This window comes from Lissotriton helveticus, chromosome 8 (genome assembly GCF_964261635.1).
Source record: "Lissotriton helveticus chromosome 8, aLisHel1.1, whole genome shotgun sequence".
Classification (NCBI taxonomy): domain Eukaryota; kingdom Metazoa; phylum Chordata; class Amphibia; order Caudata; family Salamandridae; genus Lissotriton; species Lissotriton helveticus.
The window spans coordinates 1,215,751,676-1,215,776,732 of record NC_136069.1 but is presented as its reverse complement, the minus strand read 5'-3'; the positions used below and the strand labels follow the sequence as shown (position 1 = coordinate 1,215,776,732).

At 45.2% G+C, this 25,057-nt stretch overlaps 1 protein-coding gene across 1 annotated transcript in view; it reads right to left on the bottom strand.

The window, feature by feature from the left end:
* Positions 1 to 25,057, bottom strand: part of MRPL30 (mitochondrial ribosomal protein L30) — a 131,607-nt gene that overhangs the window by 74,210 nt on the left and 32,340 nt on the right. Inside the window, exon 3 of the mRNA XM_078658152.1 lies at positions 6,048 to 6,131. Within this exon, the coding sequence (XP_078514278.1) occupies positions 6,048 to 6,131 (84 nt within the window). The remainder of the gene's footprint in view (positions 1 to 6,047; positions 6,132 to 25,057) is intronic.

The following is a 25,057-nucleotide window of genomic DNA, read 5'->3' as shown; positions in this document are numbered from 1 at the left end:
GATTCAAGCTAGCCTGGCTGAATAGGGGTGATACCCTGAAACCAGTCCCAGGATGCTTGTTTCCGGTCCGGTGAGGACCTGGCTTGGCAGTTTGAGCTGGACAGTTCCCATGAGGAGCATGATCAAGACTGATTTGCATATAGCTGGGTCCAATCTGGGGTGACATAGAGAGCAAAAGAACAATGGCTTTAACCTAGATTTCTTGAATGGGGGTGAATGTTTGATTTATTCAGCATTTTGCCCATCATTTGTTGCTGTAGCAATTTCTGCCCTAAGTGGGATGGGTTTGCCCAGACGTGGGTCCCTTGCTCACTGTGCCACTGGATTCAAGCTAGCCTGGCTGATGAAGGGAGATACTCCTGAACAAATCCCAGAATGCTTGTTTCCAATCCAGGGAGGACCTGGCTTGGTAGTTCAGGCTGGTCTGTTCCCATGAGGAGCAGGGTCAAAACTGATTTGCAAATGGCTGGGTAAAAACTGGGGTGGCAAAATGAACAAAAGAACAACAGATGTAACCCAGATCTGTTGACTGGGGGTGAATGTTTGATTTATTCATCATTTGTTGCCATAGCAACTTTTAGAAAGTAGGCATTTTTCTGCCCAAACCAAATGTGCCTTTCTGAAAGTATCCAGGGTCACATGACTGTTAATGTCTCTCCTGTGGTGTGATGTGTATTCTTTGCAAACAGGACAAAAGGGCCATGGGTGTGGGGAAGATGTTTCTCTCCTGAGCAGGATGGCCTGTGGAAAGGGGGTGTTTACTCTTCTTGAGCATCAAATGGTAGCGGAGGGCTGTGCCCACCACCTTCCTGAATTCTGAAGCTGCCTGCTCTGTCACTGGGAGGTGCAGTTAGACAAAAGCCTACCTGCCCTTTGTTTCCCTAGCCAGATTTTAGCCAATCCCAAGGAAAGGGGTAGGCTAGTCAAAGAAGGTTGGCACTGGGTATAAACGTGGCACCCTCAGACCCTCTCAACAGAACATTCCTGCTCCTGTGGAGACTCTAAATAAACACTGCCCTGCTTTCTGAAGCCTGAAGAAAGAATTTGCCTTGAACCAATGACCCCCGAAGTAACTCCAAGGGTCAGTTGGCTGACCTCTTGTTTGTGCTACAAGGACACAACAAGCTTCCAGAGGCTTCTGCTGCAACTGCAGATATTGGTTTGGGATTTTCCTTGTGCTAGCGTTTCACTTTAATGCTATTTGACTGGTGCATAAATACTTTAGCCAAAGGCTTAAGCACAGGTTTATTTAGGGTATTTTGTGGTTAATCCTGACAAGGATTGTGTATATTATTTGAATGGGTCCCTCACCCCTCACTAATGACTTTATTACAGATCTGATATACAGTAATGATACACCCGATACATAAGCTCAACTGTTACTGTGCACTTAACTATTTAAAGATATATTATAGCTTTACGTGAGCTCCTAGCAAGAGATTGCAGTGGGCGGAGCAGGAAGTTCTGCTGGATGGAGTTCCTGGCAATGTGTAGACCTTCTGCCCTGTGAAAATGGTCAGTCATGATTTAAAATATTAACACTGCACTACGTGGCTAGACACTTTCCCTGCATACAAGATGTGTGTTGCCCCGTACCGTGGACCTGCACAGAATGTTGTGCAACATTCTTTGCTTGTCATTTTTTTACTGTGTACTTTGAACTACTAAAAACCAAATCAAGTATAAAAAAATGAAGCTGAGCACTTTTTAATTGATCAGCAAATCTAGTTTAGGAAGAGAGGGGGGTGATGTTGAGCAAACCTGCAATCATGACTGACATCTTGAGAAAACGTCCACCCGCCTCAAACAGTACAGACAGCACTGCACATCACTGGGCAAGTTAATTTTAAGGCATAACGTGTAACACAGATGCAGGTGAATTACACATATAAAGAACATCCAGATATAGTACCCTTCCCATACACTCCCTTTGGGCACTTATAACCTCTACGGTACAAAAGGGGGTGGTGATGGACGGAGCATCTGAGCCAATCAAACACTCACACCCAGTCAAAAGATCTGGGTTTGATCCATCACCGTTCTTTAGCCCACTCTGCCACCCCAGTTCAGACATGGCTATATGCAAATCAGTCTGACCTTGTGCCTCATGGGAACAGTTCAGCCCGAACTGCCAAGCCATGTCTTCCCTGGACCGGAAACAAGCTTCCGAGGACCGGTTTCTGGCATTCCAGCCGTCTTCAGCCCGGCTTGCTTGAATCCAGTGGCAAAGTGAGCAAGGGACTCACGTCTGAGCATATCCTGCCACACTTATGGCGGCCAAAGCGGTACAAAAGGGGGTGGTGATGGACGGAGCATCTGAGCCAATCAAATACTCACACCCAGTCAAAAGATCTGGGTTTGATCCATCACCGTTCTTTAGCCCACTCTGCTACCCCAGTTCAGACATGGCTATATGCAAATCAGTCTGACCCTGTGCCTCATGGGAACAGTCCAGCCCGAACTGCCAAGCCATGTCTTCCCTGGACCGGAAACAAGCTTCCGAGGACCGGATTCTGGCATTCCAGCCGTCTTCAGCCCGGTTTGCTTGAATCCAGTGGCAAAGTGAGCAAGGGACTCACGTCTGAGCATACCCTGCCACACTTATGGCGGCCAAAGCGGTACAAAAGGGGGTGGTGATGGACGGAGCATCTGAGCCAATCAAACACTCACACCCAGTCAAAAGATCTGGGTTTGATCCATCACCGTTCTTTAGCCCACTCTGCCACCCCAGTTCAGACATGGCTATATGCAAATCAGTCTGACCCTGTGCCTCATGGGAACAGTCCAGCCCGAACTGCCAAGCCATGTCTTCCCTGGACCGGAAACAAGCTTCCGAGGACCGGTTTCTGGCATTCCAGCCGTCTTCAGCCCGGCTTGCTTGAATCCAGTGGCAAAGTGAGCAAGGGACTCACGTCTGAGCATACCCTGCTACACTTATGGTGGCCAAAGCGGTACAAAAAAGAGGCACAGGGTCAGACTGATTTGCATATAGCCATGTCTGAACTGGGGTGGCAGAGTGGGCTAAAGAACGGTGATGGATCAAACCCAGATCTTTTGACTGGGTGTGAGTGTTTGATTGGTTCTGATGCTCTGTCCATCACCACCCCCTTTTGTACCACTTATAACCTCTAACAAGTGTATTCCAAAGGTTAAAAAAAAAAAAGAACAACTAGAAAAGAACTACAGACTCTGGTTGCTAAACGTGACAATCCGAGCACAACAGAACAGCCCCGCATTTTACAGGATCACAGCCATGTATTAATCGGATCACGCTTCTCATACTTAAAAAAAAAACCTTGTGTATTCTATTAAAAGTTCCCAGAAAACGATGTGACTGGAAACCAGACTTCTCTGCCGGAAAGCAGTGTTGCATCTGGAAGGCAGGCCCCACCACCCCGGGGTGTTTGAGAGGAGAGAGGCGGGGAGAGGAGAGGCGGGGGGCGAGCCGGTATAGGATTGAGAGGGGGCGGGTTGCGGACGTGGAGCAGACTTGTGCTGCGCTTGCAGCTGGAGGTGGGAGCTCCTGCTTTCATCCCTGCTGCGCATGCGCCTTTCATCGTGCCGTCGTGCACTCTAATGTGCACCCGTCGTTGGCGTTCAGGGAGAGGCTCTTGGCACACACGCTCTGTTTCCTCAGCTAGGACTTGAGTGAAGAATGAATAAGTATGTCACCACACTCACTACAGACCCACTGGGATTGGGGGATTAAGGGTGTGGTTCGGTGCTCGTGAAAGAGAAAGTGATGTGTGTTGAAAAATGGCATTTTGACGAGAAGGTTGACTGACGGCTCATGTAGGGACACAACACCAACGGAAAGCGAAAACCCAGCTACTTTCTTCTTATGTAGCTGGTTTTCGTAATCGAGTAAACTCACTGGTGCGCCTTTTAACAACTTTAAAAGGACAAAAGGCGGAGTCAGTGTTGGAGTTGGAGACCGTAAACAGGTTGTGCTTTCTTGCCGTGCGAGAACTATACTGCCAGGGTCCGAGGTAGAGTGGGATGTAGTAAAATATGCTGGAGGACGGTAGGGCTGGGGTCGATTCTGTCATGAGACAGGCAAAGTAATGCCACTTGCTTGCAGACGTGTCTGAGCTATCCCCCCATCTGGAAATCCCCAGACGCGTCCTATAGGACAGTTCAAATGTGTGCCTGGCGGAGGCGCCGCGAGGCCTTGGAATTTACATTCACCCCGCTATAGGAATAGCCAGTAATGAGAGAATTGGCGCTCTGTTCGCCCTTGGTCTGCAGGCTTCTTGCCCTGGAACGGGTGCCGAGGACAAATTGCCAGGTTCAGCCGTCTTCCTCACGGCTTGGCACTCCTTGGAGATGCCGCCCCCGGGCTGGTCAGGAATACCTGGACGTGCTACCGCACCGTGCTCTGCCTCGGCCTGCTTGTCCAGGGATGTGGACTCTCGCCTCACCCCTACCCCGCCGTCTCAAACCCCCTTACCCCACAGCCTCACCCTACCCCACCAGAGACGCACAGGTTTAGGCTCATGCCCTTATTCTGCCCCACGGGCACTTTCAGGTCCAGCCCAGGAACATTAACATCAATTAGTAGCCACCCCATCGATGCTTTTGGTTCTGGCAGCAGGGCGGCCGTAGGCATGTGCAAGCTGTGCACCTGCACAGGGCCACCAAACCCCAGGGGCCTCCACGCCAATATTTATCCTTAATATAATAATCCTCTGAGGATGGATACATATTTGCGTGGCGGCCCCTGGCAGGGATTTGGCGGCCTCCGGCTCTGTTCCACTTCCAAACACCCTGACCCCCCCCCTCTTCACTGGCCTCCGCGCCCCGCCCGGACCCCTCTTCCGTAGCCCCCTACCTACGCTCCCAGCCCAGGGCTGCCATGAGCCTAGAGCCGCCCCTGCTGGCAGAGTTAGACAGGCATGCAAAATTTTAGGGTGGGCAGAGTCTGATCCTGGCCTGGCGCTTGTAGGCAAAGCACAAGCCGAGCCATTTCAAGGTTTAAGGTGTAAATGACAGAAAAAACATCATGTAAAAATCTCAAATACATTTGTTATATTAGAAATGTGTTTTCTATTGCATGTTTTATTTTCCTTTATACATTACGTCACTGCATTGGCATTTCTTAACATTAATGGTTCATAAAAATGACTCCTTTCTATGACCTAACCTGACCCCCATGACTGAACCAAGAAATGTCATTTTCTCATGTGCACTGTACATATGGGCAATATTGTTATTTAACCAATGCAAAGTGAAGTTTTGATATATCCTATATCCAGAACTGAATTACTTCAAAGTGCTTTCATGTCTGAAGGTCAAACTGAGGCACAAGGAGTAAAGTGGTTTACCTAGAATGACACAGTTTGCCTAAGTGGAGAAGCTGGGATTTGAGTCCAGGCCTCCTGGATAAACATTGCCAAATGCAGCGAATGGATGAATTTCTCAGACTCTCCCACTTTTACTTCCAAAGGACAAAGCTTTGGCTTTATTTCATGACCTAAATTACGTTCAGTAAATGCTTGGCACCACTCCATTTTGGCTCTGCTCTTTTTTTTTTGGGCTCACCGGTCTCCATGGCAGGCGGTTCGAGCCAGGCTTGAGCCTTACTTTTTTGCCTACCTCTAAATACTGCTGATCAAGAATTTATTACATTTAAGGCTCCCTCACTTGTGAGTTTTGCAGTGGCAATTAATTTCTGGACCCACCGAGAGGAAATGGCGTAGTAAAACAGCGCAGTAATGTAGTAGCAAGCACAACAAGCATTGGCATAGCCAATAGGTCTCACCTTTGGGACCTTATAAGTGTTTAGCCATGCAGCACTTGATGTTGTTGCAACAAGGATATTGTGCTAGATAGCTAAACACTTATGAGGTCCCAAAGGCAAGACCTATTGGCTAAGCCAATGCTTGTTTGTTTAGGCAACAACAAAAATATACTGAAATAGAGAAATCTCACATGGAAAATGAATACGGTAACATGAGATAGGTAATTAGGTTTCACCTGATGCATTCACTGTGGCGAAAGAGATAAGTTAACTTATGTGGCTAGACACACACAAATATTGCACTTACCTCCTTTGGAATACGGGATTTCGTAAACTTGTAACGAATGCATTCCGTCCATGTGGGGGAAGTGAACTGGGTCAGTTTCACATCCTAGAACAAAATGTTTCATCATTGGCATCAGCTTTTTCAAGATGAATATAAGACAAAACAAAGATGCACACGTGACATTTTCTTTCAGTTATCAGGCCGAAGAATGTAAAATGCATAATATCATCAAGAAATTATGGTTAACTGACCAAACACTGCTGGAATTATACAACCTGAAAATGTCAGAACTTTGGAAAGTGCCCACATGGTCCTCAACTATATAGATTTACTTAAACACAAACAGAATGCTAAAAGACAAGTTTCAAATCTATGCCCTTATCTCTAAGTCATGACCAGTGCCTAATCTTCTCATCCATTAACACATGACTTCCTCCCTCCAGGTTCAACTTCTGTTACATCTACCCAAACAATTAACATGGCAAGCAACAATCATTGGTTCGCCTGGTTTAAGCTCAATATATTACTTTCCAATATATTCTATTTCTATAACATTTTGGGCACTGTAGTTCTCTACACTCACTGTCCAAGCAAGTTATCACTGTGAATTCTCTAACTCTGAACAGGGATAATTCTGAAATACTCCCCGTAGCTAGCATTCAACGCGGTTTCGATAACCACATATCTGTGGAACTGTGTGAGGAGGCACATGACGCCAATATGGTCTCTTCTGCTGGGAGCAGCATCTGGGAGATTAATTTCCACATTCTGGAGTTTAGTCAGTGGCGGCCAGCACGGATCTGTGGTGGTGAAGTGGGGGTGGGGGGTGAGGGGGTGGGGGTGGGTGGGGGGGTGGGGGGAGGGAAGGGTGTAAGATGGGTCTAAAAAAGAAAATTCACTTACCTCCTGCACTGTCTTTCACAAGTTGTCTCTCCTCACGTTGGGCAGAACAGGAAGCAACCAGGCTCCCCTGAGCCAATCGCAATGCAGCATTGTGATTGGTCTGATCGCCATGGTTTGCCGCTCAGCCAGGAAAAGGAAGCCTGGGCATGTTCTCCACCCATACTGCACTGCAGTTAGAGTAGATAACATGCTAAGTGCGCATGACGCTTTGGCCTGCCCTCTGGGCCGGCCAAAGCGTCATGCGCACTTCAATATGCCCACCACTCCGCCCCTGTCCTACTCTGTGAACAGAGCTGCCCCGCCCCACCCCACAAAGCTGCCACAGGAGGAACAAACAAAATGATAATAACATCATTATTATCATTTTATTTTTCCTTTCTTTCACTGCTGCAAACCAGTGTGGGGCTCCTCCGCCTTAGCCAAGGAGCGCCACTGAGTTATGGGTATATTCATTCTGACAGGCTTTCTAAAAGTATGAATTTTGTGCATTTTGCCAAGCTGGATCCTATAGCTTTATTAGTGTCTTCCAGGACTCCCATCCAAACATATGCAAGTTTAGGGAAAGCCCACAGTATCTAAGTGTTCCTGTCTTCCCACAACTTCTCCAACATTGACAACCGCCAGGAGGCCCATTACCCCCAATCTTGCCAGGCTGTAATGTCAGCTATAGTTCTTTTAAATAGTGTCTCTTTTCCTTCGATTGATCACTGAATTATTCACCCTTTTCTGAAAGACTGGCTAATATTTACTATCCAGCTGTATCCTCCACCTTTCCCACACACCCTTTGATAGGGGAATGCCTCGTCTAATCTGGGGACATTAACCATTTTATACAGTCAGGAGGAGGCATGGCCCTCTCATCACAGATGAGCGCTACAGATCTGCAAATATTTAATCGTATGATGCAAGTGACCTGGCGGCCTTTGCTTTATAGAGTTTAAAACCCAGTAGCAGATTTGGAGTTATCTGAAACTTCCTCCTCCTCAATGAACCCCACACTACTTCTTGATTTGTCAAAGCATTTGATCTCTCCCCTCTAAACACAACTTTAAGTGTTCAAGACTCTCCCACATAACACAGTTTAAAAGTGTGTTTTGCGCATCCAGCACAGATGTGTGTGTTAACCCAGAGTGGTGTGAATGGTGACAGAATAGTGTTCAGAACATCTCCAATGTGCCTATGTATCTCATAACCTTAAGCATTACTCACGCCACTGGTGAGTTATAGACTTTAGTGTCCCTGGGTTTGTAAAAACCACGGTTCTCATCAAAGTGGTCCCTGACTAAGTGTGTGCTATATTATCCACCGCCCATTGTCCGTTTCTATTCTGGTCCATTCAACTAAGAAGCGATGGTGTGTCACTTAATAATACCTTCGGATGTTTGGGACACCCAAGCCTCCATCCCACGGGTAGCGTATGTCTCCTATATGTGCTCCCATTGCTTTCAAAATGAATTTACTGCACAGCCTCTGCAGGATCTACAAATATCTTCTATATGCACCGGTAGGGAATACAAAATATGAATTCTTTTGGGAAGGATTAACATAACATTTTATTGCTGCAATTCGTCCAACCCGGAGTACAGATCTATGCCTCCCGTTCGTTAAATATGGCTTCACTGATTTGCATAGCTGCATAAGGTTCATAACTTTGGCTTTCTGCAGAGTTTTCCTTAACTCAGCTCCTGGAGATTGAATAGCCTCAGTGGACCATCGAAAGGATGAGACACCCTCCACTACAGAAAGAGCCTTATTTTCCAATTAGATGTTGAAGCCTTCAGCTTTATTTGCATTGATTTTGAATTCAGATACTCTACAGAAGTGATCAAGTTCCTTGATTATGTCCAACAACAAGGTCTTAGGTTTAGTTACCGCCAGTGTGATATCTGTCTGCAAATATCGCTATTTTTAATTTGTCTCCTCCCAATCTAATGCACCTGATCCAATTGTTGGCAAGTATCTGTGGTGCTAAAGGCTCCAGAGTCAAAATAAACCAGATGGAGTCAGGGGGAATCCTTGCCGCGTACCTCTCTTAATATTTATCTGTCAGGAGATTGAATTAATTAGTCTAACTCTTGCTTTCAGGGTTCGATATTCTGCCAATATCAATCATTAGAGGCAATTGACACATCCCATCTCAACCAAGACATCTCTCATTAAGGAACAATCACCTCTATCAAAAGCAGTCTAGTTGTTGTACAACCTGCCTGGTCATGATTGGCTAATGGAGGCACCACGTTATGTAAGCGGGTTGCAATGATAAACAGTATTTTTAAGTCTGTATTCAATACAGAGATGGCCTGTACAAACTACAGTTTCCTGCCAGGTTACCACGATTAACTATGAGGCAAATAGTTGTGGCCTCTCCCATTGTTTAAGTGACTACATCTTGTCCTATATCCTCGAATAATTTCAAGATGGTGGGCAGCAATGTAGCTTCAAAGTTTTTAAAGAAGGCTTCTAGAATAAGTCAGAGCTTGGCACCTTTGCAGTTTTGGAATTGCCTATTGCTAGCAAGATCTTGTCTTTGGAAATTGGTTTGTCTAATTTCTCCCTATCTTCATCCAATAGTTTTAACGACTTGGTGCGGACTAGGTATTCCCATCTAACAGACTTCTGTGGGTTTACCAGCATATAGCTGAGAGCAATATTTGTAGAAGCATTCTGCTTGGTCTATCTTTTTAGTGTGGGTGACTCCTTGACCGTCCTATTTCTGTTACACAGTGATGTACTTGTTTGGCCCCGATTAGGTTTACTAGTAATTAGCACAGTTTATTACACATCTTGTAGAAGCTCTGGTTAAGCTCCGAGTATTCTAATCTGTCACCTGAGATTAATTACTTTCTACCGAACCCATTGGGACTGTATGTGCTTATGTGTCTCTTACTTATATTTAGTAAACAGGGCCTCAGTGTTGAAAGAGCCTCTTAGGAGTGTTTCCCAAAGCATTGTCTTGGATATGTTATCCATATTGTTTGCAGCCAGATACTCAGTAATGCATTGGGTAGGGTGTATCACTACTGGGTCTTTGAGTGGAATCTCATTTAGGCGACATGAAGAAAGCCATTCTGTGGGTGTTTTCCAGGTGCTTTCTAATGTGCACATGACCTGTGGGAGATGGAATAGGCTCATTCATCCATGTTCTGCTTTCTGCACTTGTGAAAAATGTTTTGTCAATGAGAATATAATCTCTTCTGGTGTAGCTTTTGTGTGCAACAGACTAATGTGAAAAAACAGCCTTCAGAATGGGCCTATAACTCCAGCTATCAGCCAACCCTATGTCCTCCATTCACTCCTTCTCAGCATAGGATGTCGCTGTTGTGTCCACGGCCCTCTTATCTGTTGCCCTTGTCAATGTCTCTGTTGATAGCTAGATTCAAGCCACCTCCAAGTATCAAGGGATCTACCTCACAAGCACCTCTATTGTCTGTACAGCTTTCTTCAAAATTCTCTGCTGACCCTGGTTAGGCAAAAATATTGATGTGATTAAGGTGGGGAGGACCTGTGTGTACACTTTACTGCCACCCATCTCCCTTTCTCATCGCTCTTTTGTTCTTGTACCTTAAATTAAAATATCTGACATAGAACTATCCCCATTATAGAGGTTTTCTTTCTAGCTCCAGAGACGAACTGCAGAGGAGACTTCTGAGACCTAGATCTTGGTAAGTCCTCTTTCAATAAAAGGGTCTCATGGGTCAAAACATGGATGTGAGCTTCCATCTGGGTTAATTAATGTTGTATCCCAATCCTGTTGGTTGGAATATTAAGGTTCCAGATAGTATAGGAGACTACTGGAAATGTAATTGTGTGGTGCATAACAGAATGGTACTGTGCTGTCACAGGCTCACACTCAGTTCACTGTGTTGTGGTGTGTCCCCTAGCACAAGCACTTCTCTTCAATGCTTAAGGCCTTCCCCTTTGTCATTTCTTTGAACATGAACTCCCTCCTCTTTGCCGTAGCCTGCAAATCTTTGCAATAGCTAAGGTAGTCATCATTTCCCTTAATATATTCTGTGTGTTGACCTTGGAGCATCCCAGGATTTGCACCCGTAACTCTAAGTCACACTTTCCCCCCCAAAAAAGCATTCTAATCATTTGACCTCCCAACCCGGTGCTCTTTGGTAAGGTACTTTTAAACAGACGTAATGAATACTTGACCATATTAGCTCGGGTGGTAAACAGATCACCTGCATAAAGGATTAGAAAAGCTGGCAATGTGACTTGAAGCATTCTGGTTGATGGCAACATAATCATGATTAGGTCAATATAACTGTGATGGGCTACGAGAAAGATTTGTTGCTGCTCATCAGTCTAGAAAGAAATATAGTTTTTTCAAACAATACAAAATCCATCCTTTTACAGTAAAAAAGATCACTTACTGCTTAAGACAATTCAAGGCAGCTGTGCCAGATAGTAGAGGATATCTGAGGGAAGGACCTTCTTTTTGAGCGTGAATTATGGGCACTTCTTAAAAATGCGACCCACACCATCCAGTATGAAACAAAACGTGGATGAAAGATTTCTATGCCGATAAAATAACCATCACCACAACTGAGAGGAGGAGGTCTAGAAGAGCCATCTTAAGGTAATCAAAGATTTGGATGCTCCGGGTCCTAAAATATTACTGTGGAAAATTGTCGCCAATTGGGACTGGACTTGGTCCCAGTGTGGTACTGAAATTCTGCACCCGTGTCATAAGAATCGCCGTATCATGATGATTTTGGTAACATCAGACCGAAAATGACAAGTGTAAGGTGTGCGAGTATTTATCGTCACATTTGAGTGGCGAGATCACCATGAAATCAGGGATTCCGTTCTGAACCCTCGGATTCCATTTTGTGTACGGCAGCCATTTTGTGGTTGCCCTCACATAGGCCGATGATTAAGGCCAAACGAGTCTTTTGGAACACGTACACCTTCAGCTGACTTCTGTGTGACCCGGGCAAGCTGACTCCGTTGCCTGAGGCAGTACTTGTTAGGCCAGTTCCTCTGCTAGTGGCCGCTCAAGATTAGGGATCAAGGCACAGCATGCCATAAACCCTTTATTGCACACAACTACGTCTAATCTTACTCACACCTGTCTCTGTTCCTTTCTTTATGGCCTGCTTTATGATGAGGAGGTGCCCAATTTTATTGGAGGTCCGTCCGATTATCTGATGAAAAGTGTTGGGCCTTGCCGGGTAATTGATTGTGGGCTGGACAAACTGAAATATGGGTTTGTCATCATGATTCTGCTTTTTCTTTGTCGTGAAAATATGTGAAGGGTCAACTGTAAATAAGGAATGTTTGCCTGAAGCACAATATTTGGTATAAAAGGGATGACCAGCTTTGTAAAGTTGAGCAGTCTCCTGAGAACATACACCGTGTTGTACTTCTAGGATATCTGTTACTGGTTGCAGCCAATAAATCTGATCTTTGACGTGACCAAGAAGTCTCTGCGTTTCTGTAGTCTGAGACAGGAGAATCCGAAGTCTTTGGGTGTGTCCCCTGGCACCGCTGGGTTCTAAATAACCCGGTACTTCATTTGGCGCCCAACGTAGGGCGATTTCAGCGGTACCGGTCCAAGCCAGAGGAGCTTCGTGTGAAAATTCTGGAGGAAGGCCAACCACTTCATCGACCCCTGTATGTCGTCGTGGTCCGAAAGTCTTTGCTGCGAGGTCCCCCGCTTTCCAACGGCTACGAAGGACTGCTGCCCTGACTATCGCCCTGTCTTGGACCCTTTGACGATTGGTAGAGCGAGACGATAGACGAGTCTTCTGGTGACGTCATCGATACCTCAGTTAAGTATGAGTGGAGCGTCTCCCAGTCTTTAGTTTTTGGGTATCCCCTTGGGATCTTTGATTTGGAACTTGCAAGTACTAGTGGAAGTGGTGTGGCGCCAGGGCGACTGACGCTGGAATCTGGGGATCACGGTTCGATCCCCGGCTCCGGCGGCAGGTTACCCCAGCACCATGTGACTCTGGGCAATAGCTTGCTTAATCTTCCCGACGGCCCCCAGCGCCCAGAGACCCTTACGGGTGATTGTGCGCTTTACAAATGTGGATTATTAAAGCCGAGGGACTTGTGTATTCACAAGACTATCGTATTTGAATCCTTTGAAGTTTGAAGCTAGACTAGTGAGCGAAGATGCCTGGTTTTAGCAGACTTGGAAATTTGTTTTGTTGTGGTCGAAATAGGGATTCCCGATTGGAGGACTCATGTCCGGTTCCTCCGATTGGAACTCCAACCTATGAACTCTATGTGAAGCATGGCGTGGGCCCCATCACATAATAAAGTGTGGATCCGATACACGAGGAAGGATGGTGTCCTCAAATGGCCCCAATATGGTAGTTTTGACACGGAAATCTTAAGACAATCTAGAGGTTAGACTTTTTAAGAAGAAAGCCCGGCCGGCGATGTTTGACTCTTTCCGCCTATGGCGAAAGGAAGCCAAACAGAAAGAAATTAAATTAGCAAAGAGGAATAAAAGAGAAAAGGGTATCTCGATAATGCAAGCTGCTATGCAGTATAAAGATAATGAAGAAGAACAAGCAAGTGAGCAGTTGCACAGGCAACGTAAAATGGCGATTGATAAGTGCTATCCAGTTGTGCCGCTTCTTCAGCAAGATGCAGCAAAGGAACTCGAGAAAGATCCTTTAATGTCGCATTTGTTGAGTTCGCCACCCCCTTATGCGCAGAGTGCTACAGCACCTCCGCAACCTTTAGTGGCGCAACCTCTGGGTGTTTTGCCCCTTGCTATCGCACAGCCGCCAGCTCTTCTTCAGTTGGCTCCCACTGCTATGGCGCAGCCTCCTCAAGGGCCGCCGACTTTGCTACCTACTCCGCTTATACTTCCTACGATTTTGCCTACTGTATCAACTACTTCTTCCGATACTCCTCCTGATACTGCCTCTGCGTCTGCCTTGTCTCATCCTGTCTTCCCTCCTGTTCTTTTGTCGACTTCTCCTTCTGTTCGACAGAGAATGACTGATACTGTTACTAGTCTCTTGTCTCCTTTCTTTGGGTCATTAACTATGACCCCTGTTTCAGAGCGTAAACAGTTACGTAGCCAACTGCCGGATTCTAGAGAGAAGGGTGTGTTGGATCACTTGGCGCATAAATGGGTTACTGATCCTGCAAGATATGAGTTAGAGTCTGTTATGGATGTCTTCCGCCAATGGGAAGCACCGAAGCAGAGATATGTTTTTGATAAAATGTGTGTTTTTCTTTGTGAAGAATTGGAGGATAATGATTTGGAATCCAATCCGCCTGAGTTGTGTCGTGTACGGTTCGAGTTCGCTAAAGGCACGATTGTGGGTTCCGATGTTGACAGAGCAGTTGCGACATTGTTGTCATTTAGGAGTAAGGCTATTTCTCGGTCGTTGTTTGAACCTGATCCTTCCGTTAAGAGAAAAGCGCGACAATATCCAATGAGAGAGGTTCCTCCGGTATGGAAGGAAAAAGTACCTGCTGGTGCAAATAATAACCCCCCAGCTGTGCCAGCACACTTTCAGCGTGTTTGGGTACATGTTACATGGAAACGTGCTGAAGTTTTGGCCCTTAAGCAGACTTTACCTGACCCCCGGAAAAATCCTGCAGGGTATTATAAGGAATTATCTCAGACTGCAGACTCATGTGTTATGAATTTAGCTGATATAGACATGTTGTTTGGAAATGTGGTTCCACAGCCTTTGTGGGGATTGATTCGTCATACAGATCATGCGCAGGAGTTAGGTGATACCTGGGTTAATATTGCTGCTGCAGATGGCCGACAAGTTGGTGGTACTAAACCTGAGCCTTTAGTAGCAGAACTCCCTGGTAAGATCGTTACTTATATGAAGACTTTAATGCCTGCGATGCGTGTAAATTGGGATAAATTGTCTGCATGTAAGCAGAAGAAAGAGGAAACCGTGTCTGATTTCTTCACCAGGTTTGAAGAGACGTTTATCGACCACAGTGGTCAAGACGTGGTCATGACATGAGTACAGAAGGTGGTCAACGGTTGTTCGTTGACAAGTTTGTGCACAATTTGCTTCCTGAGTTGTGTAAGAAATTGAAAGATTCAGAAAGTTCATGGGCCGTTTCCTCATCAGCACAGATATTGGCTACTGCACAGTACTATGAAAATAGAGATAAGGACGAGAAGGATAGGGCAGACAAGAAAACTAAAGAATTGAAGACGAAGGTTCTCTTGCAGCAGGCGTATCCACCTCGTGGTGGCCAGCGTGATTATCAGCAACCTCAGCAGTTTCAGAGAAACTCGCAAAGGTTCGAGTTTTCTCAGCAACGTTTTCCTGTAGGCCCTAATCAGTGTGCATATTGCAAAGAAGAGGGTCATTTTAAAAGTAGCTGCCCTGTTTTGTTACCACGTATGAATGGTGTTTCTAGCGCAAGAGGTCGGGGTGCTCCTCAAGCTCCTAGAGGTAGAGGACGTGGAGGTTTTCCCCAAAACACATGTCCCTTTCCTCCACAGAATTCAATGAATAATTTTGATCAGCAGAATAACGCGTCTGGTAGGACGACTCAGTACTATGCTGATGACTACTATGCAGAAGGTGAGAATATGGAAGGTGATGATTGCTAGGACAGCCATAGACAAATAGAGGGAGTTGTTTCAGCTCCAGTAGATCAGAGTGGACCTTATGTTGAGGTGATTACATCAGGTGTGTCAGAGCCTTTTCTGTTGGATACTGGTGCTACAAAGAGTTCCATTATGCACTCTAAACTTCCTGGCGCACCTTTGTCTGGCGAAATGAATGTTTCAGTAGGTTTTTCTGGCGCCCCGGTTAGGAACCCGATTTCTAGTCCTATGTCTCTTTCTGTTGGACCTTGTGAATTCGAAGCACCCCTTATCCTGACGACGGGTTGTGGTGAGAACTTGTTAGGATTGGATCTGTTGAAAAGATTGTACGCGACATTGTATTGTTCTCCTTCGGGAGTACAGCTTACACTGGGTAAGAAAGTGGTATCCTCAATGTATTTGTCGAAGGATAAACTTCCGGCAGAACTGTTTTCTCTTCCTGATTCTATTTGGGCTACTGGCCCTAATGATGTGGGTCTTTTGGAAATACCGCCATATGTTGTGACATTGAAAGCGAATGTTAAAATGCCACGTATTCCCCAATACAAGATCTCTAGTGAAGGTGAAAGAGCGTTGCTAGCGATCATTCATGACTTGATTGAAAAAGATGTAATTGAAGAAACAAGAGGTAACGTTTGCAATAGTCCTGTTCTGCCTGTTCTGAAGCGAACTGACTCTTCTCAGCCACCTGTTTACAGGTTTGTGATTGATCTTAGGGAGGTGAATAAAATAGTTGTGCCACAGTTTCCAGTTGTTCCTGATATCACTGCCTTATTAACGATGATTCCAGCTTCCGCCACTTGGTTCTCGGTGATTGACCTGAAAAATGCCTTTTTCAGCATCCCGATTGCCGAGGAGAGTAGGGATATTTTTGGCTTCTGTTTAGGAGGACGAAGCTTCCGGATCAAACGCGCTCCCCAAGGCTATTGTGAGAGTCCATCAATATATAGTCAGGCTTTGAAGACACAGCTTGATACGATTGTTTTACCTGATGGTGCTGCTCTTATTGAGTACGTCGACGATTTACTAGTCGCTGCAGATACTGAGGAGATTTGTAAAGAAGCTACCTTGTCGTTGTTGCGTCATTTGTCTGATCTGCATCATAAAGTGTCTCTTTCTAAATTACAGTATTGTCGACAAGAAGTGACCTACTTAGGTCATCTCTTATCGAAGGAGGGAAGAAGATTGACCCCAGAACGAATTCAAGCGATTGCAAAATTGAGTGTGCCAATTACACAGAGAGAAGTGCGCGCTTTCTTGGGTATCACGTCATATTGCAGACAATGGATACCAAATTTTTCCTTGCTGGCCAAACCTTTGGTGGCATTGACCTGTAAAGATACGCCTAATCCCCTTCCGTGGTCTGAAGATTGTCAGAAAAGTTTTTCCGAATTACGTGATGCATTGTGTTCGGCTCCTGTGTTGGGTACCCCTGACTACAGTAAGCCCTTTACACTGTATGTCCATGAGAAAGAAGGTTGTGCGTTGTCAGTGCTGACACAGTCTTTTGGGGACAAGCAGCGTCCATGTGCGTATTTTTCGTCAACTTTAGATCCAGTGGCTAGAGCGTTGCTGAGTTGCTTAAGAGCGACGGCAGCAGCAGCTGTTTCTATTCGACAGTCTGCTGGTTTAGTGATGAATAATATGTTGATTGTAATGGTTCCACATGCAGTGGACACTTTGTTAAACAGGACCAAGACACAGCACTTAACTAGTGCTCGATTGTCAGGTTATGAGTTAACACTTTTAGCGAGTCATGTGCACATAAAGAGATGCAACACGTTGAATCCAGCTACGTTATTGCCGATTGTAGCAGAGACAGATGTTTCTGAACAACATGATTGCTTTCCTAGGACAGAAGAAGAAACGAAAGGGAGAGTAGATCTTAAGGACACTCCTCTTGTGAAGTTTGATGGTAACTTATGGGTGGATGGTTCATGCTTCAAGCTTCCGAATGGGGATACGACTGCGGCATATGCTGTTACGACTTTGCATACGATTGTTGAAGCTGCACGTATCCCACATAATTCAGCTCAAGCAGCCGAGTTGATTGCACTTACGAGAGCGTGTGTGTTATCAAAGGGAATGAAAGTGACCATATATACCGACAGCCAGTATGCGTTTGGTGTGGCTCATAGTTTTGGATGATTGTGGAAAGTGCGTGGGTTTCTGACTTCGCATGGAGCCAAGATACAGCATGGTCAGCTGGTGAATGAGCTTCTTGAGTCACTTACCTTGCCATTACAAGTTGCGATTGTGAAATGTAGTTCACACAAGAAGGTTACTGACGATGTTGGTCGCGGTAATGCGTTTGCTGATCAAGTGGCGAAAGAAACAGCAAGAGATGTGATGAGTCGAATGTATGTGGCGGGCCCTGCAAGATGGATTGGTGACGTTGAAATATGTGAAGATACGATAGAGAGTGTGAAGTCTATTCAAGCTGAAGCTACAGAGAAAGAGTTGAGTGTGTGGAGAGAGAGCACGGGTAAATTGGATGCGAATGGTTGTTGGGTTGAATTGTCAGAGCATCAGCGATGGTTGTTACCCGATGCGTATGTGCTTGCAGTGGTTACGATGGCGCATGGAATGGCTCATATCAGTGTGAAAGGGATCTGTAAGTTCTTGGCTCCAGTATGGCAAAATGCTGGAATTCCTAAGTGTGCACAGAATGTGGTCAAGAATTGTATGGTTTTTCTGAAATACAACCCTGGTAGGGGAACTCCAACTCCAGCTGGTCATTTTGCACCTCCAACGTATCCGTTCGAGGTTTTGCAGCTAGATTTCATCCACATGGAGAGGTGCAACAACTTGAAATACGTACTCGTTGTTGTTTGTGCCTTTTCGAGATGGGTAGAAGCATATCTCCTGAAGGATAAAACTGCCTTATCCACAGCTAAAACCCTTGTCAAAGAATTCTTCCCCAGATTTGGTTTGCCGAGAATGGTCTGGAGTGATAATGGGAGTGAATTTGTAGGTCGAGTGATGAAGAGAGTATGTGAAGGGCTAGGAATCCGGCAGAAGTTCCATGCTGCAAATCACCCCCAATCAGCTGGATTAGTAGAGTGCTATAATGGCACGTTAAAACTGAAACTGGCCAAGATACAAGCGAGCTCTGGTCTTAAATGGCCTGATGCTTTGCCCCTAGCACTTCTATCGACAAGAATGGCAGTGCATTCACGAGTGGGACTTAGTCCGTATGAGATTGTGTTCGGTCGCCCGGCCAACATATGGGAAGTGCCGAGGCCGGCGAAATTCAGCGAGATTGAACACCCTGTACTGCTCGATTACTTGATTGATTTGACGGCTAAATTGCGTGTTTTACACCAACAGGTTCACGATACACTGCCTCAGGCATCTGAAGATCCAGGACACGTCATCGATCCTGGTTCATGGGTTTTAGTCAAAAACTTTCAGCGGACAAAGAATGATCAGCCCCGCTGGAACGGCCCCTATTTAGTCCTGTTATCAACAAGATCTGCAGTGCGAGTGCAAGGAAAGAAGAACTGGATCCACGGCGTACACTGTAAGAGGGTCCCTTTGCCTCTGCCGTACGACCAGTGGGTCCAGGAGGGTATTGCAGATTCTGAAACTGAGACTGTGCCTCGTTTTCTGCCTTTTAGCGATGCGCGCTTAATTGGGACAAATTCCGAGCGTGAAAGCGACGATCTTCTGCAAGAAGCCGTGCCATCTGCAGTTCGATTGGACACTACTGAGCCTGACCTGTTGTTCCGAGATGAGACATTACCAGGAAAAAGCCGTTATAATCTGAGGCCGAGAACTATGGACAAATAAATAAATTCCTTTTTTTTATATTTTTGAAAGTGCAGCTCTCTCATCTGAGAAACTTTTTTGATTTTTGTTTTTCGAACCACCATCCGGGTTCTGATGTAGTGTCGCGGCGTCAAGTCTTTGGAGTGCAAGCCGAAGACACAAGGTCGACGGTTCTGGTTGGTCCTTAGGAGTTCCCTGGACTGACAGGCGCATTCCTTAGCACGGAACACCCTACCTCCGCGAGCAGCAAGGTTAGAGGATGGAGTTTTTCGAGATGGAGAGACCTGCCAAAGAGATGAACTTTAGAGCCAAAATGTGTACAATGATGACTAGAAAACGTTTTCTGATACTATGCATTTTCATGTTGTTTAGCGTAATGATGTTTTTAATAGGATATGTTTTATTCTCTTTTCGAGTGACGTTTTTACCCACTGCACAGCCTATGCCTTCTTCTACTGTTTCCTCACATTCTTTCCACCCTCTGCCTGAACATGAATCCTTTAGAAGTTTGGAATTCGTTAATAACTCTTTCGTTCAGCTTCTGCACCAACACCAATTAGTAGTGAACACAACTAACTGTTGGGTGTGTGGTCTTATGCCTCATACTACTGATAAAGGTATTCCCTACCTGGTCCTACCATTCAGCTACAATGGTTCTGTATGGGCATACAGAACGATGTTCATCTATGCCCGTGAAGTCCATCCCCTACGTTCTGTAAAAGATAGTCCAAAGAGTAGTGCTCTAGTTAAGGGTATAGTAGATATGATTAGAGGAACTACTTCCCCGAGAGATGGGACACTGGCATACATTGGATGGAATGTAACCGGATATGGAGTTAGTCTGAGTGAGAACCAGCGTGCAAAAAGATTCTCCCCGATTTGGGTTGTACCCTATCAGGGTCACTACTGTCTGCAGGGTAATGGCAAGAATCCAAGAGCTCAGCTAGGGAAGAGTATCTGCAAAGAGACATATGTCTTTGCGTCCCAGACTTCCCCTTCGTTCTTGGCAGATAAGGGTACCTATTTCATCTGCTACGATAGAGCATACACATGGTTGCCCCCTGATTTCTCTGGCACATGTTTTGTCTCGTTCCTGTTGCCTCCCACCTACACAGCCGTGGCAGATTACCACAAGACAAGGGTAGTTAGAGGTGTCTTCACTGAGGAAGATACTGCAGGACAAGAATTAGGAGATTTCTTGAAGGGTTTTCTGCCGTTTTGGGGACCTATGGTTAACAGCAGGAACATACGACAATTGACGAGGGTGGTCCAGTCCACCGTAGTTGAAACTGCCGGTGCCCTTAGTAACTTGACTGCTGAGCTCCAGTCGGATCGTCTTATGACACTCCAGAACAGAGTTGCATTAGATGTCATACTTGCAGACCGAGGTGGGGTATGTAAAGTGATCCAATCAAGTTGCTGTGTTTTCATTCCAGATAATGCTCCGACAGTGTACCAGGCCATTTCCAAACTGCATAAAATCTCCGACTTTATACATGTGGATAAAGGAGATTGGTTGTTAATGGGGTGGTTCTGGGAACTGATATCCGCCTGGGGATGGAAGATTCTGATGGTCATTGGGATGACCTTAGCCATTCTTTTTCTGTTCTGTCTGTGCGTACAGTGTGCCCCTACTATATGTGGCCTCTGTGCCACATCATGTATAAGGAAACCTATATCGAGAGACGAGCTAAGTAATAGGATGATGCTACAGCAACATCTCAATGATTTTATGAATATAGACCTAGACTCAGATTAGCGTGAGTGTAGGTTATTGCCTATGTAAGGGCAAAAGAAGGGTCTGTGGTACTGAAATTCTGCACCCGTGTCATAAGAATCGCCGCATCATGACGATTTTGGTAACATCAGACCGAAAATGACAAGTCTAAGGTGTGCGAGTATTTATCGTCACATTTGAGTGGCGAGATCACCATGATATCAGGGATTCCGTTCTGAACCCTCGGATTCTAAGCAGATTGGATTACTGCAACGCACTGCTCCTGGAGGCGCCTAGTACGCTGGTGGGCAAACTGCAGCGGGTCCAAAATATGGCAGCTAAGCTGGCACTTTCTCGACCGCGCGCTGCCTCTTCCACCACGGCACTTCAGGATTTACACTGGCTGCCTGTACATCAGCGTATCCTTTTTAAAGCATCCTGCCTGGTTTTTAGAGCTTTACGTGGACAGGGCCCAGTTTTTTCTGCAGAACTTATTCTCTTGGTATTCCACCTCTCGGAGCCTACGCTCCTCATCTGCCTGTTTGGTGACGGTCCCCAGAGTTCAGAGGATAAGGATGGGTGGGCGGTCGTTTAGCTTTGCGGCCGCCAGACTTTGGAATTCTCTCCCGCTCTTGCTAAGAAGTCAGGTTGAATTCCCCGCTTTTAAAAAAGGGCTCAAAACCCATCTGTTCCCAAGAGCAGTCTGAGCTCTGCATCGGTGGTTCGGCTTGTTGTGTCAAAGCGCCAGGATGCCCTCTGGGTGACAGTATAGCGCTATATAAGTATGCAAATACATACATACATTCCATTTTGTGTACGGCAGCCATTTTGTGGTTGCCCTCACATAGGCCGATGATTAAGGCCAAACGAGTCTTTTGGAACACGTACACCTTCAGCTGACTTCTGTGTGACCCGGGCAAGCTGACTCCGTTGCCTGAGGCAGTACTTGTTAGGCCAGTTCCTCTGCTAGTGGCCGCTCAAGATTAGGGATCAAGGCACAGCATGCCATAAACCCTTTATTGCACACAACTATGTCTAATCTTACTCACACCTGTCTCTGTTCCTTTCTTTATGGCCTGCTTTACGATGAGGAGGTGCCCAATTTTATTGGGGGTCCGCTGGGTTCTAAATAACCCGGTACTTCACCAGTAGGATTTGGAAGTCGGCAGTGAAGAAAACATATATTGGTGGGAAACCTTCTCTTCCCCACAGTCCCAACATTTTCCATCTTGACAAAGCTTCAGTTTATGTAGCCTAGCAGGTGCCCAGTGTCGAAGGTGCATAGCAAAGAATTTGCTCTGGAAAACAGATGGTGCAGTTTTGTCCCTCAAGGCCTCAATAAATCTGGATTTTTTAATTGCCAAATCGAAATCCAAACCTCAATTTCACTAAGATGCTCTGCTGTTGCTTAAAGAGACATGTCCATAAATGAGGGAACATATCGAAGCAAGCAGGTTGTAAGGAGGCGTGTTCTACAATTACTCCTAGGGAGTGTGAAAGACTGATAACATCTTATAGAAAATGTTTAATTTTGGCGCTACAAATGGTCCTAAATGTTGCAATCATGGGTTGGCTTACTTTCTCATACAAATCTACTGAAATTTGGATAATTTCTTTATTTATCTAATTACAACAAAGAGAAATATGTGTACACCATTTGTTAAATGGGTATTAGTACTTGGTAAGGACTAGATGAAGGCCAGATGAGTCTATCAATGTAACCCCAAAGAACATTACAAGGGTGCACTTTACTCACTTTGCTAATTTCTTACCCCATCCTCCATTTAAGGCTCTCCTCCTGCTCTCTCTCTTTCATGCCCCCCCCCACACACTCCTGCAGTCCCCAAGGTAGGTTAGTGCAACGCCGGTTGAAATACCACATCTTTCCTCCCAAAATACAGATCTCAGTTCTTCCTGACCTTGGCATTGTCCCCAAACGTGGGCTGCAACAGAAAGAAAGTGGATGAGCCACCACCACGTGCCAATTTATCACCTCTCCTGAATGAGAAAACAAGCAAAAACCAAAAACTTGAGGCACTATTATAAAGATGACAGCCTCCTCATGTTTGTTTGTAGAGAGTAAGGCATAGGTCTACATGATGCTTTACAAGGAGCTTTTAGTCTAGCTCAGGATGTAGCACTTGTGCCAGGGACGCTCTGGCTCAAAGTGTTTATGAAGTGAAGGGTTTGTTGTGCCCTAATGAGCAAGTATTTTTAATCCAAGAAGACATTAAAGTGCACAGTCATTTATTTGTTGAGTAGGTGTACCTGGGTGTGTGGATGGCTGAGTGGGTTAATGTTAAAATGCATTATAAACAGTGGTCAGATGGGTACAGTTGTATGGTGGATGGATGAATAAGTGGGTTGTGTTACTATTAGCCTGGGGTCGGTGTGCTAATGTGGATTAACAAGGTATCGTTTTGTTGTATTATTGCTTGTGTGGTCATGTTTTCTTGCGGAGGTGCTAACGTTTTGTTGTTTTGTGGTAATGGTCTTGGGTTTTGCAATCTTTGATCGCAGTTGTTATATAGTAATATTATGAAGCGGTATTGTGTTGCTATTATTAAGTTATGTTATTTTGCTGGTTTTCAGGCGCACAATGTGGTATGGTATGTTGAACTGTTTTTGTGTTGTGGTATGTGTTTGAAGTTATTTTTTATGTTGTGTATGCTTGCGTGACAGGCTATGGTTAAGTGTTATTGTATTGATATTTTACTATATTTTGTTATTGTGTCGGTGTGTTGTGCTGCTGTATGAAATTGCAGTAGACATTGCACACATCAGTTAAAAAAAGCATATGAGTATTGCATTCAATTGGACAGTGACAAGGGAAAATTAACAAAGATGAGTTACAGGTTTTTAAGTCAGAATAATGCAGAACAATTATTAATTTTAAAACAAGCATTGAGAAAAGCCAAATGGTGGGGCAGTGGCTGCCTGTCTTTTAGCTTAGTCAAAGCTTGTTTTGTGATGTGTGTAGGCATGCTTCATGTGAAAGAGGAGATTGTCATCACTCACAGTGACGGCATCCAATCGCTGAAGTGTGCTGATGCATGGTCTCATGCTGTTTGCTGAAGTGGGTGGAAGACAAATGTGAATACCACAACAAAAGACTATTGACCCCTATGAGTTAATATATTATAGATGTGAATTTACTAAAATCAAAAATGCCTTGGCTAATGTTAGACAAAAACTGTCTGTGTTGAATAGTTGCTATGTTGTGGGAGTAAACCCATTGCATGTACACTGGTCACATTCCCAACGCCTTTCAGTTCAGCCTCCTGTCCCTAGCGGATTCGATCACCAGATAACCAAGAGGAAAATCGATGTCAGTCCCTTCAGATCAATGAATGTCTACACAGTATCCAGAGAGCTTTGATTCGTTTGACTCTAGAAGCAAGATTACAGACAGCTAAGGTGGTTGCGCAAAAACCTAGAAGCCCCCACCACACAGTATTTTAAGTGGGGTGTCCAAACTAAAGGCAAATTACTGACATGCAAGGGAGCAGCTTAACAAAGCCACCCATCATCGTGCCCAGGGAAGAAGGCCTACTAGATCTATGTGATAACAAAGAATTCCTAGAGGCAAACACAATTCTACAAACAAAGACAAGAAGGGCCTAATCCTAGAAGATGTTCCTTTTGCTAACCTGCTAACATACGAACACAACTCCTTTCCATCTGAAGAACTAGCAGTACCCTACTTTTACTTGCGAAGAGTGTAGTCGATCATGGACTATACAGTCTTTTAATTAACACCCTGCAACTCTAAGTGGCATCTAGAGAGAGCTACCTAAATATTGGAAATCAGGGAAAGCATGGTTCACCTGGTTCAAGTGAAATAATGTAGTGCCTGGAGCCATCACGTTTTAGAAGGATGTCAAAACAGGCTGCATAAAACGTTGCAGTTATAAAACGATGTTTATTGAAGCATATGGTACAAATTGTCAGAGGGAATGGTTTTCGAAGCTGCCAAACAAAAGATACAAAATGATTTGGTCCAGGGTGGTTTTAAGATTCACATGAAATCACTAACAGAATATGGAAGCTAAAATTACCATGGATGTCTGTGAAAAGCAC